The sequence below is a fragment of the Rhamphochromis longiceps genome, linkage group LG20, assembly GCF_057381845.1.
Source record: "Rhamphochromis longiceps isolate RC_006_pf linkage group LG20, R_longiceps_female_GT1.1, whole genome shotgun sequence".
Classification (NCBI taxonomy): Eukaryota; Metazoa; Chordata; class Actinopteri; order Cichliformes; family Cichlidae; genus Rhamphochromis; species Rhamphochromis longiceps.
The window spans coordinates 25,072,033-25,089,088 of record NC_140576.1 but is presented as its reverse complement, the minus strand read 5'-3'; the positions used below and the strand labels follow the sequence as shown (position 1 = coordinate 25,089,088).

Sequence of the window (17,056 nt, the reverse complement as noted above, 5' to 3'; positions counted from 1 at the left end):
ACCATCCCTATAGGCACAGAGAAATGACCACCACAAAACTGTCTTTTTGAAAGATGCTCAAATAAGGAACTCAAATGTGAAAGGAACCCATTTTCAATCTCCTAAAGAACATTAACTCATCCATGAGTCAGAACAGCTACATCAAATGCTGGAGTTATGACAGACATCAAATAAGTAATGTCTGTGTTGAAATACTGCAAACCACATGACTGTGAACAGACAATGAACAGAGTGTACAAAAATTTGCTTTATTGCAGATCCTTCCAAGATGAGCTAAAACAAGCAAAAATCGTTGAAATTACAGTAGTAGAACCTTTAGTGTGACACCTGATTCCCTTCATTATCAAATATATTATTCCTTCTGTTAAAGTATATTGCTTTATACATACATGATTTATCTCTAAAGCTACAGTTTAGAGCCCATCATCTGCAAGTTTACAGCTTCGTGTTTACTGTTCCAGTGGCAAAAGGTAATATTAAAGTGATACTATCTGCAGAGTTGTTCGACGGTAAGTTTACCAACACAGCTCAGGGTTACAAGATAGTAAAACATGTCAAGAATTCAGTCACGAACATCATAGCTGAAGCTATGCATCACTTGCACTCTGTCTCAATCACAGTCCCTTGAGCTATCCCTAGCTTTCGTGCTCCCCTCTGCCCTCTTCTTGCAGTGTTATTGTTTTTCTCTGTCTCCCCCTAGTCAGTAGGTACTGACAGCTTGTCTCAATAACATGGATTCCTCAAGCACTGGGCTGTGTTAGGCTGATGGTGCACCAGCAGGTAAAACAGCTGCACAAAACTTTACTAACCAAACACTCACACCAGCAGACAGCAAGAAATTTGTAGTTCGTGTCTTTGTTATGTCTCCTCCAGGATCACTAATTGAGGCAAGTAAATCAACTTTCATTTGTACAGGGTAGCCCATACCTAGCAGTTCCCCCATTTAAATGCACAGTGTGCAAAAACTGAAATTATAAAAGAGATATAAACAGGACAAACATATGGAGAAAGTACAATCATGTCATCTGCACATCTGTGATGTGAATCTCCCACAACATTTATTCAACTGTTACACCACTACCAGCAGTTTGAACAGTTAATACAAGGCAGGATGGATTTGTGCTTTCATATTGTTTATGCCAAATTTTGACCCCACCCATCCAAATGTCTCCATAGAAACTGAGACTGTAAAGAAAAAAAAAATTGGCAACATTTTCCAATCTTATGTCATCCCACTCTGATGAAATGCATCCTTAGATTCTTGTTTCTTCTACTGCTGTTGCCCCTGTACTTCAAGTTTGATGTGTTGTTGTCTTCATACTGTAGTTTCAGTAAGTGTTTATTTGAGTTATTGTTGCCTTCCTATCAGCACTCTGGCCATTTCCTTTGACTTTTGGCATGAACAAAATATTTACAACTAGAGAACTGCTCACTAGATATTTTCTCTTTTTTGGACCATTCTCTGTAAAAGTTAGAGATAGTTGTGCCAAAAAAGCTCAGTTTCTTGGCAGTTTTTGAAACACTCAGACCAGCCGATGCTATGCTTAAAGTCACTTGATCACCTTTGTTTCCCATTTTGCTTGCTATGTCTAAATGCCTAAATGAATTCCAGCCCTGTGATTGGCTGATTTGATATTTGCATTACTGAACAGGTGAACAGGTGTGTCTAACAAAGTGACCAATATTTTGGATATATCTAACTAGTGGTTAATAATTTTGCATTTAAAATATGGAAATAAATATGTTACAGTGTGTACATGTGAGCATGTGTGATGGGAGGGAGTATAAAAAATCCAGCATCATAGACTCATTTGTAAAAATAAACAAATAACTAAGTAAAGAACAGGTTCAGTTACATTGTATTTCCATTAAAGGTGATTAGTGCCGTTTATCTTTCTTCGAGTTTTTCGATTGCTGTTACTTCTGTGAAATGTGTAGCTTTACAGTTCCTCCCCAGCAGCTGACATTTGAGAATAAAAATAAAATACAACACAGAAGCAGTCTACAGTGTTGGAAGATGGCAATGGCTTCTGGCACATATTGAAAGTTGAAGGTCCTGTATGATGCAGTCTATAAAAAGTGTTTTTCTTTGTCTCTGTTTGTTCTTGCCTGGTCAAGGTCCCTCAGAGGGTTGGCTTGTATCTGCCAGCGGAAACAATGCTTTCAAGGCTGACTTCATTAGATGGACGCCCAAGAAAAAAGCTTTTAAGGCTGTTTTAAAGAAAATGTGTCAAGCAACCTGGCATATGGTGTGTATGTGTTTGTGTGGGTGGGTAGGGATGTGGGGTGTGGAGGAGCATGGGCTTAGGTGTCATGTTCAGTTTCATCAACCAAGTGCTGTACTTCAGACATCTTGGACTGTAAAATCCAGGGCACTTTAAGTAATAGTGCAAAAGGAGAGATTTTTAAACAGGTAAAGGATTACGGTAGGTGAGGAGACCACATTCACATTCAAAGAAAGACTGGATTTGCTGCTCCACATGGCCATATGCAATAAATATTTAATGTACCATCCACAAAATTACTGCTCTTAAGGGTTCTGCATTGGTAGATTTTTACCACTTTTGTAGAAAGACTTTAAACTTAAAAAGGCCAATATTATAATAATATTTAATAATATTTCCCATAGCTCCCATAGCTCTGTTTTTGGTTTCCAACGTTTGCTCCTGCTGGCTTAAAAATGTAAGAGAACAGGAAGCAAAACAAACCCACAGACGTCATATTTCCACTGCTTATCTCTACTTTATTATATTCCATGAAAGCTTAAGTTGTGAAACAATGCCTTACAAACCCGCTGTAAGCTGTGGACAGGAATAAGCCTCACGTGTGATTTGTCCCTAGAAGTTGGCAGTCCAGCAACAGCTAGCTTAGTTTATAGTCAGTTCTAGTAATTTAGATGAAATTGCCCATTAAGTAACGCAGAGGGAAAGGTGCTCTTATGAATTTTAGAGGAAAGTTTTTTAAGCCTGAAGTTCAGCACCACATCATATGTACCCTAAATAATTAATTGAAACAATTAAGTAGGTACAAATAATTATATAGAAGCAACAAAAAAAAAAGACTATGACTGTGGGAGGGTTCCACTCACTGTTGTTTATTTCAGTCTTCTAAGAGCACAACAACAGTAAAATCTGTCTATCATCTTTGGATCTTGTAGGGCAAGAACTAGCTCAGTCAGCAAATTAACAAATCAAACCACCCTCCATGCTGTGCAGCAGTCTGTTGTCCATACTGGGATCCATTCCCGAGTGAGCAAAGTTCAGCAGCACTTTAGACCTCAGCATGCCACTGTACTCTTGCCATGGGCCCAGAACAGACAGCTGAGGCAGCAAAGTGGAGCTCTCCATTGCATCCCCAGCGACATCCCATCACTGCCACACTTTTCCCATACAAAAAACAAAAACAAAAAAAGTCCAAATGAAACAGTGATCTTCTTTACAACATTGCGTCAGTTCTTTGAGGTCTGCAGGCATTCATTTATACACAGCTCTAAGGTTAATTCTAAGGCCTCACCGCAGCATTTCAATCAGGTTGATGTTTGAACTTTGGCTGAAACACTTCTGTTATTGATTTGCAACTCTGCTTGAGACCATTGTCCTTTTTCATTACCCAGTTTTGGCCAAGCTTTAGTTTTAGGACAGATGTTGTAACATTTGACAATACTTTACTGTACAGATGAGTTGATCATCGACTCAGTGATTATAAGGTCCTGAGCATTATAGCCAAACATTTTCACTTTGGTCTCATCTGTCCATGGAAAGGACATTGTTTCAGAAATCTTTCAAACAAGCCATACTTGTTCAGTCTTTTTTTAATTATACAACCAAAAACTTTAAGATTTACCATGCTAACTGATTCTTGTAGAGTCTGAGATGTAACGTTTGGATGTTTTTGCAAATTCTTTTAGTACTGCATGGTCTGACCTTGTGGTGAATCTGCTGGGATGTGATGTCCACTTCTGGGAAGATCGTAGCACTTTACTGGTTTGAATTCTCCAAACCAGTAAACTGCCAAAATTTAGATTTTTCAAGAGGTGGAAAATTATATCGGTATTCAGTCATAATATTTTAGAGAAATCTGTAAGCCTCCTTTGTTCTCCACCAAATCCAGATAGTAATCGTCAGTTCTATTTCATGATTTCGATATTCAATAAATTGCTGTAAACACGAACTGAAAAACACTAAAACTAAATTGCTGTCTTTATGCTCATGGATAATGGATAAATGTATATTGAGCTTTTTGCTAAAAACACCAGGCGTTGGAAACATTGCTGATGTGTAAGTGGTGTATACAATCAAACACACACGCAAAATAAAAGGGCCAATTTAAAAAAAAAAAATACTAAATGTGGTAAAGTTTCTAATTATTTCAAGGTAAAGCACAACCTCCATGACTTACCTTTTAATAGTATGCCTTAATGTCATAAAAAAAACAGCATCACAACCCTCATCATTTTAAAAACCTTACTGTGCAAGATTGTGTAATCCAATCAAAGATCTGACCTGTTGATTACATTAGATGCCACTAAAGTGTATAGATGACTTTAATATGAATAAAATACAGTTCAAACAACTATTCTAATATATAATCAAATGTAGTGGAATATCATAAAATATTCAGTGCATATTCAGACATAAAATGAGTAAAAACTGAGTAAACTGTGAACCTATGCCAGCAGTTCAGTTATATATGAATTAGTTAAATATGACTGTGTTTAAATTCTCGCCATCTAAAGTTGCCAGTTTAGGAACTGAAGCATTTGCTATTTTGACCAACAGGGGTGCTACAGTACAACCCACTGCACTGGAACTGACAAAAATCCTGATCATCCTTGATCAGCTTGTGCTCATTCTCAGAGTCAGAAAAGAAAGAACCAGCAGTCTCCCCTCCTCCTCTTGTACTGTGTCACCCATCTGCACAAGAGGCAGACTAGTCCTAACAAATTTTACCATATTCTGTTTCCTGCACTGTGCGGTTTGGGGAAACTTGAGCATGACTAGGGTATCAGTCACGGTTTTCTGTCTCATCTGCCGGCCAAAATAGTTTTCTGCCAGAAACTCAGTGTGGTCCTTTGCATTCAGTCCATATTCAAGAAACTAATGTCTGCTAAGCATAACGTGCCCGTGTGCACAAACTGAGCATGAGCGAAATGAGACAGATGTGAGTTAGGCCCGGATAAATGCATTCTTTTTCTTCAGAGAGAGGAAAGCTTCATGGGGTTGACTGCAGGGGATGGCTGCCCCACATCCCACCAGTGCAGTGAGGGGAGGCAGAGGTGGAACAAGACATGTTTGGGATGAATTGAGGGAGATGAGGAGTCAGTTGTCAGAAGCAGATGTGACCCCCCTCACCTCCCTCTGCCTAAATAAGTCATGCTCTAAATCCTTTTATCTACACATGCTAACAGGTACTAGTGAGTTCCCTGAGGAGAAATGTAGAGAGAAAAACATGCACAACAAGAAAAAAACCATAAAAACGTAGAGACACAGAGGCAAAGATCTCTGCCCGCCACTGCAGCAAAAGGCTTAAGCAGGTTTTTCTTTCACCGTGGTATAATTCTGATCAAACTTCAACTCCGATTCTCTCTTTCTTACTCATATTCACATAGAAAAATTACAGGATGGTGATGCAACAGATTTAGAAAAATAGGAAAAGCAGAGATATGTGATCACTTATTCAAACTCTTATGAAAGACGGAGGAAAAGTGGAGTCAAACTGGAGTTAGACTTTTTAAAGACAGCTTTATAGATTCTAGAGATTTTGTTATTTTTCTTAATACAACACAGACGGGGCACACATTCTCTGGCATGCAACCCTGCACAGATTAAACCTTTAGGTGCCAAGCGAAGACACAAGCACACATAGAGCATACGCAGCAATGAAAATTTAATGCAAAATTAGCATAATACACACTTGATCCAACATAATCTCCCACAATAAAATAACATTCTTGCACACATGCTTATGCACAGTAATGCTATGTGAACAGGAGTCACTGAGTGTGAAATGGATGCCCCCCAATCCTCGACCAAGCTCCCCCCCACCCACAGCCCTGGTGCCATCAGCCTTAGCCAGCTGGCGGTGGTCCCAGCACTTCCCCTCCACGCCACTGCCTCCCCATAACCCTGCATGCTTTGATATCAGCCAGCCCCTGGCTACCCAGACATCTGGAAGTTATTATTCAACAGAGCACACCACAAAGCACCATTTCCATAATGAAACATCACATTTTGTTTTAGCGCCCTGCTTTCTCCTGCTGTCCTCATACATGTTTGTTACAACTTGTAGCATATTTCTGACCTCTGACCATCTTGTTTGATTGCTTGTCTATTCTTTGCTCCTCGGGATATACATATTAATTGACTCAGTGGAAAATTACGTTTAAAAATGCATTCATTTGACCTTTGACACTTTAGTACTGAAACTCAGTCGAGTGAAAAAGCCAGCATTAACTATAAAAGAGCGTAATTAAAGATCAACCTATTCAGAGCCAGAACAATACACACTCTTCAACTCATTCCCAATAACTACCAGCAGATATCCCACTCTCTGTTTGGCTCTGTGAATTTATGACTGACATATTGCCATTGCTTCCATTTTCTAGCATTGCACATGACTACCGTCTGATTGTTAGCATAATGGAAATGTTTCACTGCTTTTATTTTCATCACAACAATGATTGGCTAAAAGTTTCTGACCAGCCAGGGACCAGAATTGTCTGATTCTCATTCTTGCAGCGAGCAGCTCCCTTTCATGCAGGAGTAGAGGCAAAAAAGTTGTGCACACCTTTCAAAGCCACATGCTAGCGATAAATTATCGTTAGCGTGGAAGTTCCTCACAGAGAGTGAGGGCACAACGTTTGGCAATGTGCCAACAGTTTGTAACAGTAAACCTAATCAAACTCTTTAACGACCTCCGTTATGGTGAACGTGGACATTTTAAAGAAGCGAATAAATGGAAAGTGTCTAAAACTAAAGCTATTCACAACTCTGAGCCCGAATCAAATGGGAAAACGAGAAAAGGGTCAATGTCCTGTTATGTGGTGTTAGAAACATCGAGGAAAATGATCTTACTACCTGATAATTGTTTTCTTATATAAATCTATTGCACCTGCTTTTGATTGATAAAGTAAAATATATAAAATAAACTCGGGGTGTACAGCAACTCATTTTCAGTTAATTATTTGCACTTCCTTCCAGGAGCATAGATCTTTATTTTCATTTGTTTCAGCTGTTGCCAGAGAAAATCATATATTGCATTGAGAAAAAGTCGAATTTTGCTACTATATGCGAGATACAGTTACAAGTTTTAGAAAGAAAACTGATTTTGGCAGGTCATACTTGGGGAAAAATCAGAAATTTTAATTGGGCAAGAAAATTATAATCAGTGCACCAATAATATGCATTTTTTATATAGCTATGATAGAATTTCCTGATAGTGAAAGCCTGTTCTAAACATTGACAAGATGACACTGACACTGACAATCACTGGGGAACTTTTAGGCTCATATGCATTTGCACTTTTACATGCAGGGCAGATTTTAGCCTGCTTTATTAGAGAAAACCTGCAGAAATAATAGCCAGCTTGGTAGACTGGAAGTTGAAAATTGAAGGCCAGAAATTGGCATTTCTCCCTCTCTCTCAGTGGTCACTGTTTCTGTGCACAGTTCCTTCCAAAAATAAGTGCAATGAGCAAACTCAAAATAAAGGTAAAGTTGAATCATTTTTATCCAATCCATGCACAAGTTGGAGCAGATTATGTATTTGTGTTTGCGAATCTGATGACGTCAGCTGTGCAGTCTGAACCATCAGAGCTGATTTGTGCTGTGGAAAGATCTGATTCACCGGTAAAGTGGCCGTTTAGAGGTTTTTCAGTGAAGAAAGCGGCAGAAAACAGCTAAAGTACATTTAGTTTGTTGCAAAAACCAAAATAATGAGCTCAAAGAAGTTATAATCAGGTGGAACTTCCCTGTGGTAACAGAAAGGTAACACCTTTCTCATTAGAGTCCATCTATAACAAGCACGAGTGTCTTCAACATTTTAGTGTTTTTATTTGACTGGCAGATAATGGCTGCTTCTTACCAAAAACGAGAACTGTCTACTGAGTAAAAACGAATCCTTGGCAGCCTTTTTTCCATTTTTTTTTAAGTGAGTGAGATTTGATCTGTTCCGGAATTTACTTTCCAATAACTTATGTGAGATGTGCACTTAGTTAATGAACACAGGCCCCTGTTTTTGCCTAATGTAAATAACACTTGGGGTGATATTGGCTCTCAGAGCTGGCCTTGTGGTACCATAGTCATGGGGACAGTTAGGCTCATACTGCTCAGTCTCTGTCTCTGACCTCTGACAGCTTTTAAATAGAAAAGGAAGAGACAAGAACCCCTGGGATACCCAAGGCACAGGATGTTTTCCAATAACAGCTTATGGCTGAGGGGAATCTTACTCTCCCCCTGTGGCAGTCTGATTCTATCACTTTTAACTGTGTGGCACTGCTACTTCTTTCTGCTCCACCCCCTCTCTCCCCTTCGCTGAAACCCCAAGGAGTTTTGACCTGATTCTTGGCTGTTACTATCACCAGACCACTGGAGAAAATGTGATAGGAAAAAGAAACTCTGGAACGATAATTGAAATTTGAAGCATGATATTTCTGTGTGTCTGTGCTCGAGCTCATAAAATCTGAAACTCACCTCATTTTCAGTTTGTTGGGATGATGGTAGGTCAATCAGTGCCAACTGCACCATAGTCTCCCAGACATGTGTGTGCGGACCACTTGCTGTCAGTTTCAACTGGACAGGTTCATCTAGGTTGGCTCCCTCTCGTTGGGCAAAGATGGATCCATCTGTCCGCACGCCAAAGAGGGGGTTGCTGCTCTGGAAGACCACACCTTCATTTCCCATGCAGTCGTCAAACTTCACTGGAGACACACAAAAAGAGAGGATTTGAATTCACTATTCATCACAGTTGTAGAAACTAAGAAGCAAAACAGGTACAAACACTGGCAAGCATGAAGTTGAAACTGCTTTCCTAACTCACAAAAACATATCTAAACATAGCGTACCTGCAGTACTTGCATCTCATTAGGAGGAACATGACAAACTGGCTACTCTTAAGGAAGATTATTTAGCCTAGTCCGACACTGGTGTTTCTCACCATTTAGTCTCTATTAATAATAAGGTCAAGCAGTCACTATGATTAGACTCCTGAGGATTATTGTATGCAGATGCATGCCTCTTTATCCTGTAAATGTAGAGGTGAAACATGACAATGACAAGAAACTGTAACTGAATTTGATAAAGATGCATGTAAAGATGTCTGCTAGTTTATTGTTAGACTTACAAAGAAGAATACAGCATACATAAGGACAACAAACAACCTTTAAATCTTCTGTCTTCTATATTTAATCTGCTCATATAGTCAGTTTTTTGACAAAGACTATGCTTTTGGCTTTAGTTGTACTTCTTCTCTTTCTCCAATTATAAACTGAAGGCACATACAACATATAGAAAGTGCTGTGGAGTATGCTACATCATTATTACTCTAATGTACAGTAACTGCTGAATGAGGATTTAAATAGTTTCTCCTTCTATATGGCTTGGCTTGATAGCATATTTCACAGACTCCTGCAAATCACAGGGTTTGCATTGCTTCAATAGTTTTTCTAAGGCCGGTTTCCATTAGAGAATACAGTGTAAGCGTGTGGAGAAAACTAACAACCTGACCTGAGTGTTATGTAATTTTTGTAGCCGTTATAAATAAAAATATTTTTGCAGTGCAGTTAGCACTTCTTATTTGCTCCTTCTTTCCCTGACAAAATCAACATCTTTCCAAATATTGATTAAACCTATGATTCAGTTTAACCAATTAGGCAAAAAGATTAAAGGAAGCTTACGCTACACAGAAAGTATTGCACTGAGACGGGAAACACAAACCGTAATGTAATCTGAGGGATGTTAACGCAGAAAGCCTCTAGAGGTTTGTGTCCTTCATATTCTGTTAAATTAAGATGGCACCATAAACCTGTTCACCATGGAGCTTTCAGAGTTGCCTGGACACTCTTGTGTTTGCTCTCTAATGAAATTCTTGCGCAGTTCATAACAGGATGAGTCACTAGCGAGCACAGCCCATACCAGTCTCTCGTTCTCACTTCCTTTCTCCCTCGCAGCACCTGTAGCCTTCCCACTCAGGGATTAGAGTCCAGATAACATATCAAGGAAACCTTAAGCTGAATGCCATTACTCACAGATTTCTCATGGCTTTCTCTCTCCCCCAAACCACTACAACAGCTGAAACAAGGTTTCTATTACAGGGTGTAAACTATGATTAAATCCAGCTTTTTTGTGCTGTCTAGCCCTAAAAACACCTGTGATCATGCCAGTGCCCTCCTCTCTAAGGATGTTCAGATGGCCACTCAGAGCTCAGTCAGAGGGAATAGCCTCTAAACGATACTGTCCACAGAGTGTATCAGGAGCTGCACAAGAGTCCTGGTGTAGACAGAAAAAGGCAGGATATAGAAGATGGATTACATCAATACAAGAGGCAACAAAGCCTTGGATCATGGATATCATCAGACCATTGCTCTCTTTGTATTGCCGAACAACCCCCACCCCTCCCTAAAAGCCTTGCTTGTCTTTTCAGTTTATCTCATTCACTTTTCTCTTTTTGTCCAACCCTGTGTCATTTCTACTCTACCATCATTTTTTGCAGATTTCCAAAGATTACATCTGGGGGTTGGGGGATGGGGATGATAACAAACACACCAGTTGGCAAACATGTGTCTGTGCAAACAGAGTTTTGGAACACTGGCTGAATATATTAACAATGAGGAGAAGTCAAAAATCAAATTCAAAGCATGCTTTATTATATTTCTAAGTGCTTGTATCTGTGAAGCATTCGAACACCTGAAAAAAACACAAGCAGCAGGTGGTCTGTTGCCCCTTCTCTCTGTGTCCTCCAATTATTGTCTCTTCTCTCTATAAACTAGGCACACAGCCAGCAGTGCAGCCATATTGCAGTTATGGCTGGCACAGGCCTGTAGGCTTATACTTTGCACTAAGAAAAGGGATAATCAGCAAGGGGTGCTTCAAGCCATATTAAAGAAAGCATGCACTTCTGTAGCACTTAAAAGGCATTCGCTATCAAAAATAAATTTTGAATGTATCAGTCTTCATTTTAGGCATGATCACAGACATCAAAAGAAGATTGTTATTTCCATATGTAGGCATTTATATTTGGCATTATGGCTCTGTCCTGGAACCTCGCTATCTTTGCATCAAGAGAGCCAGCAAAACAAGAGGAAGCATCGGTGACAAAAGATCTGACACTGACTAACTCAGACACAGCATGATAGAAGGAGCCGTGGCGGAGATGTGTTGCAAAGTGGCTTGCAGATGTTCAAGAAACATACAGTGGGGCAAAAAAAGTATTTAGTCAGCCACCGATTGTGCAAGTTCCCCCACCTAAAATGATGACAGAGGTCAGTAATTTGCACCAGAGGTACACTTCAACTGTGAGAGACAGAATGTGAAAAAAAAATCCATGAATCCACATGGTAGGATTTGTAAAGAATTTATTCGTAAATCAGGGTGGAAAATAAGTATTTGGTCAATAACAAAAATACAACTCAATACTTTGTAACATAACCTTTGTTGGCAATAACAGAGGTCAAACGTTTACTATAGGTCTTTACCAGGTTTGCACACACAGTAGCTGGTATTTTGGCCCATTCCTCCATGCAGATCTTCTCGAGAGCAGTGATGTTTTGGGGCTGTCGCCGCAACACGGACTTTCAACTCCCGCCACAGATTTTCTATGGGGTTGAGGTCTGGAGACTGGCTAGGCCACTCCAGGACTTTCAAATGCTTCTTACGGAGCCACTCCTTTGTTGCCCGGGTGGTGTGTTTTGGATCATTGTCATGTTGGAAGACCCAGCCTCGTTTCATCTTCAAAGTTCTCACTGATGGAAGGAGGTTTTGGCTCAAAATCTCACGATACATGGCCCCATTCATTCTGTCCTTAACACGGATCAGTCGTCCTGTCCCCTTGGCAGAAAAACAGCCCCATAGCCTGATGTTTCCACCCCCATGCTTCACAGTAGGTATGGTGTTCTTGGGATGCAACTCAGTATTCTTCTTCCTCCGAACACGACGAGTTGAGTTTATACCAAAAAGTTCTACTTTGGTTTCATCTGACCACATGACATTCTCCCAATCCTCTGCTGTATCATCCATGTGCTCTCTGGCAAACTTCAGACGGGCCTGGACATGCACTGGCTTCAGCAGCGGAACACGTCTGGCACTGCGGGATTTGATTCCCTGCCGTTGTAGTGTGTTACTGATGGTGACCTTTGTTACTTTGGTCCCAGCTCTCTGCAGGTCATTCACCAGGTCCCCCCGTGTGGTTCTGGGATCTTTGCTCACCGTTCTCATGATCATTTTGACCCCACGGGATGAGATCTTGCGTGGAGCCCCAGATCGAGGGAGATTTTCAGTGGTCTTGTATGTCTTCCATTTTCTGATGATTGCTCCCACAGTTGATTTTTTTCACACCAAGCTGCTTGCCTATTGTAGATTCACTCTTCCCAGTCTGGTGCAGGTCTACAATACTTTTCCTGGTGTCCTTCGAAAGCTCTTTGGTCTTGGCCATGGCGGCGTTTGGAGTCTGACTGTTTGAGGCTGTGGACAGGTGTCTTTTATACAGATGATGAGTTCAAACAGGTGCCATTCATACAGGTAACGAGTGGGGGACAGAAAAGCTTCTTACAGAAGACGTTACAGGTCTGTGAGAGCCAGAGATTTTCCTTGTTTGAGGTGACCAAATACTTATTTTCCACCCTGATTTACGAATAAATTCTTTACAAATCCTACCATGTGGATTCATGGATTTTTTTTCACATTCTGACTCTCACAGTTGAAGTGTACCTCTGGTGCAAATTACTGACCTCTGTCATCATTTTAAGTGGGGGAACTTGCACAATCGGTGGCTGACTAAATACTTTTTTGCCCCACTGTAACAAGCTAAATCAACCCAGTTAGTGTTTTCTATGTGAGATTGGCCAGCTGGATGCTTAAAAGGTCATCAGCTAAGCCCTGGTGTTGAGATCAGCTGATCTGCCGAGACTGTGACTGACTGGACATTAAATAACTTAACCATGCTATGATGATTTTTTTAATGTGAAAGTAAGAAAATATTTGTAAACATCTTTTGCATGGTCTGACAGTGATGCTGAAATAATGGGTTCACTTCACACCAAATCGTAGTCAACTAATGCGGTAAGGCTAGAAAACAGGGTTAGATAATATCGTAATCTGTCTAGTTTACATATCATGTTTTTTGTCTGTTTACCAGTAAATATCTATATGAATGAATGAATGAATTATTAATTAATCAACCCACCCACAATTACTTCACAGTGGGCCATCTGTCTCCATCTCAACTCCTTCTCACAAACATCTTGTTAAGTCCAGATCTTAATTTCCTAATGTTTTAAAAGCAACAACACCTGAATGCTATAAACCGTCTCAGAAATTCATGTTCAGTAAAATCAGTAAGGTATGTAGTAATAGTAGTGCATGTGCTGTCAGAGTAAATCATTCCTATGCATGTGTAAGCCTGCATTTTCTCAGTGTTGGCATGTCTTAGCAATGACAAGCCAAACTAACTACACCCATACCCATTTGGAAATAGAGTGACAGGGTGTGGATAGAGTACCCAGAGGGACTTGTTCTTGCACCAGTTAAGAAACGACAGTGCCAATTTTACCCCTCCATCAACATACGCATGCTCACACACACACACGGACCTCCATAGCATAGCTCCTCTTTCACTCACTTGGGTCAATACCGCTATAAAAGAGATTATAAAAATTGGCCAGCAACAAAGCACTGAAGCCCAACGGCACAGTGCTACACATTAACAAGTCGTCTAAAGCGGTAGGCTCCGTTTGAGCATTGATCTGGCAAATAAGACAGACACCCCAGTGCGTCTGTCTTAACCCTCCTGCCATCCTTTAAAAAACTCACACCCATCACCCTAGGGACCATTCTCAGCCACGCCATAAAAAGACCATATATCCATATTTTATTCCACTTTAAATTAGCCAACCTTGTAAAACTACTTCTCCCTGAAATATTCATGTAAAGTTTTAATTATATTTTCGTTGTTTTAACCCTTCAAATCCCAGTGTTATTACATGAGCGCCCTGTGTTATAAGCCCCAAAAACCAAAAAACGAAACTAAATATTTCCACAAAAAACCAGTTGAAGTAATATGTGATTGTCATTATAAGTAGGCCTTTAGATGGACCAAAGATTGGCACCAACATACATTTTGACCTGCCATTATTTTTTTTGCATTTTTTTTGCAATTTAAAAATTAAAACTTCAAGGCCCTGAGTCTTCATTGACATCCAAGAAAAGAAGAAAAAATAAAATCATATGATGATAATTTGGGGTTGAAAAATAGCATTTATAATGGAAGTCAATGGGCAGAAAATGGTCCCCAGGGTGATGGGTGTGGGGATTTCTGCTGCTCAGCCATTTTAGGCTGATTTAAGGAATTCACACTGGAATATTAACATTGACAGGTAAAAACTATCCTGTGGCAAGTTTGGTTATATTCCACTGAACACAGTGGAAATGGCAGCCATTTAACACATAGCAGTGGCACAAAAAGGTCCCAAGAAGGCAGGAGGGTTAAACAGCCAACACAGCACTTCTTCACCGTCTAGTCGATGTGGACAGTCAACCCCTGAAATGTTACAAATTCTACCATGCTCAGTGCGTTCCAACACAGGAAAGGAATATAATCATTGATTTCTCCATTATGATAGGGTGAAAGACAGTAAATGGAGCTTTGTGCGTTGCTTGGTTGTTATCACCATCCAACCCACCCCACTACCACCCCGCCCCCCTTTCTAATTAAAGTTTCCATCTCACTCCAATAACACAAGGACAAGGAGGAGAGAAACACAAAAAAAGAGATGTGACCTTCTTGTGGTGTTCTATGGACAGCCTGGCAGGAAGTAGCTGACAAGTGTTGAAAGGGAAGTGAGAAAGGGATGGAGTCAGGGGACAGGGAGAAAGCTGAGGAGTGACAATAAGAAGGTGAGAGGGGAGGGGAGAAGGGAAGGATGAAGAATGTGTAGAGGTGGCAATAACTGTGACAGTGAAATTAACTGTGCAGGAAAAACATGGAAATGAAAAAAAAGCAAACGTAAGTATGGTATATAAAAGCTGCACTGGATGCCACGCAGTTGAAGAAACGAAACCACATGTCTAAAATGGCGATGAGGAAGAAAAAGAGTAAGAACTTGGAGGTAAGGTGGAGCTGGAAACTGGGGAGGGCAGTGGATGGAGGCCTGCACTGGGCTCCTGGCTCAGTGAACTAGATCCCCGTTACACACCCACATTGGAATGGATGGGATGCTCAGATGGCTGTTTAAACAGGTTAATTGGGCTGGCCTCTCGAGAGATCGGGACAGATGGATCAATGGATAGAATGAAAGAAGAGAGAAAGAGAGAGTGAACATGAGACAAAGAGAGAGCAATGGAGCTCAGAAATATAGAAAAGAGGTTGGATGAAGAGATGAGATGAGTCTGGCCGCTGATCACAGTCTCCACGGGGAGTATGCAGTCTAATCAGAGTAGAGTGGGGCTGTACAGTGGGCTTGGCCCTCAGTGGCTGACTAAACAGAGCCAGGTCCACTGTCCACTACTGATAAATTATAAAAAGAGGACAAACTTGTGATAGAAGGCTGTTTAAAGCTATGTTAGAAGCCCATCAGGGAGACTGATTCACTGATGCCAATCATGGACAGTGGCTCATCTCTCTATTCTTCACAATAACCTTCAAAAGGATGATGGTAGTGACCAACGCCTACTATAAAAAATGCTCACAGTGCACAAGCAGTCAAAAATAAAGAGAGTATGCACTGGACACAGACTCAAACTGTGTTGTACCATTCAGAAAAAATGCTGACAGAAAACATCAAACTAAAAATGTTCAAAGTTTTTTTTTAATTATTATTTATGAAAAGAAATAGATGATGAACACACAGTACAAAGAACAAGTGAATAATTACTCAAAACTGGCTGCTACTTATCAATCAAAAATTCATCAAAACAAACCTGGTTGTATTAATGAATCATTCCAAACCCGCTTGTGTTGGTTCAGTAATCTGGCTGTTTCACGCTTTTAGTGCATGAAGTGCAGTCATATTTAGCGACTATAGCAAATTCAAAAACACTGAGTGAGACTATTTCACTCATAAACTCCTACAAAGAAAGAGACTGTCTTTGGTTGGGAGGACGTACATATTTTCAAGGGAAAAAAATCTTTTGCGTTAAAATCAGTATATATAGAGTAGTGTTGATTCTGTATGAAAATGAGGGGGGAAAAAGTGAACTTCCATTCTTTTAATTTCCATTTCGAACACTGAGATGGGTTCTCATTTTAAATTTCAGTCATGCAACTTTGTTGTTTCTCTTAACTTTCCAAGCCTTGCTTATACAGACCACAGTTCCACTGCATCAAACTGTCTACCATAAAGTGAATGTAGAGTTTTGGGTGTCCTGATATGGATGGCCTGTGGTGTCTTATGTAAAATTAAGCAGCTTTACTCTGTGTTTTGTTTGGTTGAACACTGATACACTTTACTTCACCGCTACGCTTTCTCTGAGTGAAAATCCAAAATGTCAGCATGAGATATTAGGCTGTAGACAGAGCTTTACCCCGAAACACCTCTTCTGTTTTTGCTGTTAAATTTTAACTGAAAGAACGAGGGAGGGCTTACATGAAAGGGAGGACAAAAACACAGCGTTTAATACAATGCTAAAAATATCATTAAAAAAAGGGTCATCCTAGGTGAAATATGATTAAAAGCAGTACAAAAAAATGAAATAAATAAAATGTTAAATGGTAACCATATTAGACACTGTAAATCCGAAGTTTAACGGTTTAAATATATATATATGTATGTTCATTTTGAATCTGCTCAACACTCTGTAAGAGGCTGCATGGACAAACTGTTCATAATGGCATGGGGGAGCATTAGTGTG

At 40.1% G+C, this 17,056-nt stretch overlaps 1 protein-coding gene across 1 annotated transcript in view; it reads right to left on the bottom strand.

The window, feature by feature from the left end:
* Nucleotides 1-17,056, bottom strand: part of LOC146645400 (cadherin-4-like) — a 252,601-nt gene that overhangs the window by 79,163 nt on the left and 156,382 nt on the right. The window contains exon 4 of the mRNA XM_085392639.1: nucleotides 8,690-8,916. Within this exon, the coding sequence (XP_085248765.1) occupies nucleotides 8,690-8,916 (227 nt within the window). The remainder of the gene's footprint in view (nucleotides 1-8,689; nucleotides 8,917-17,056) is intronic.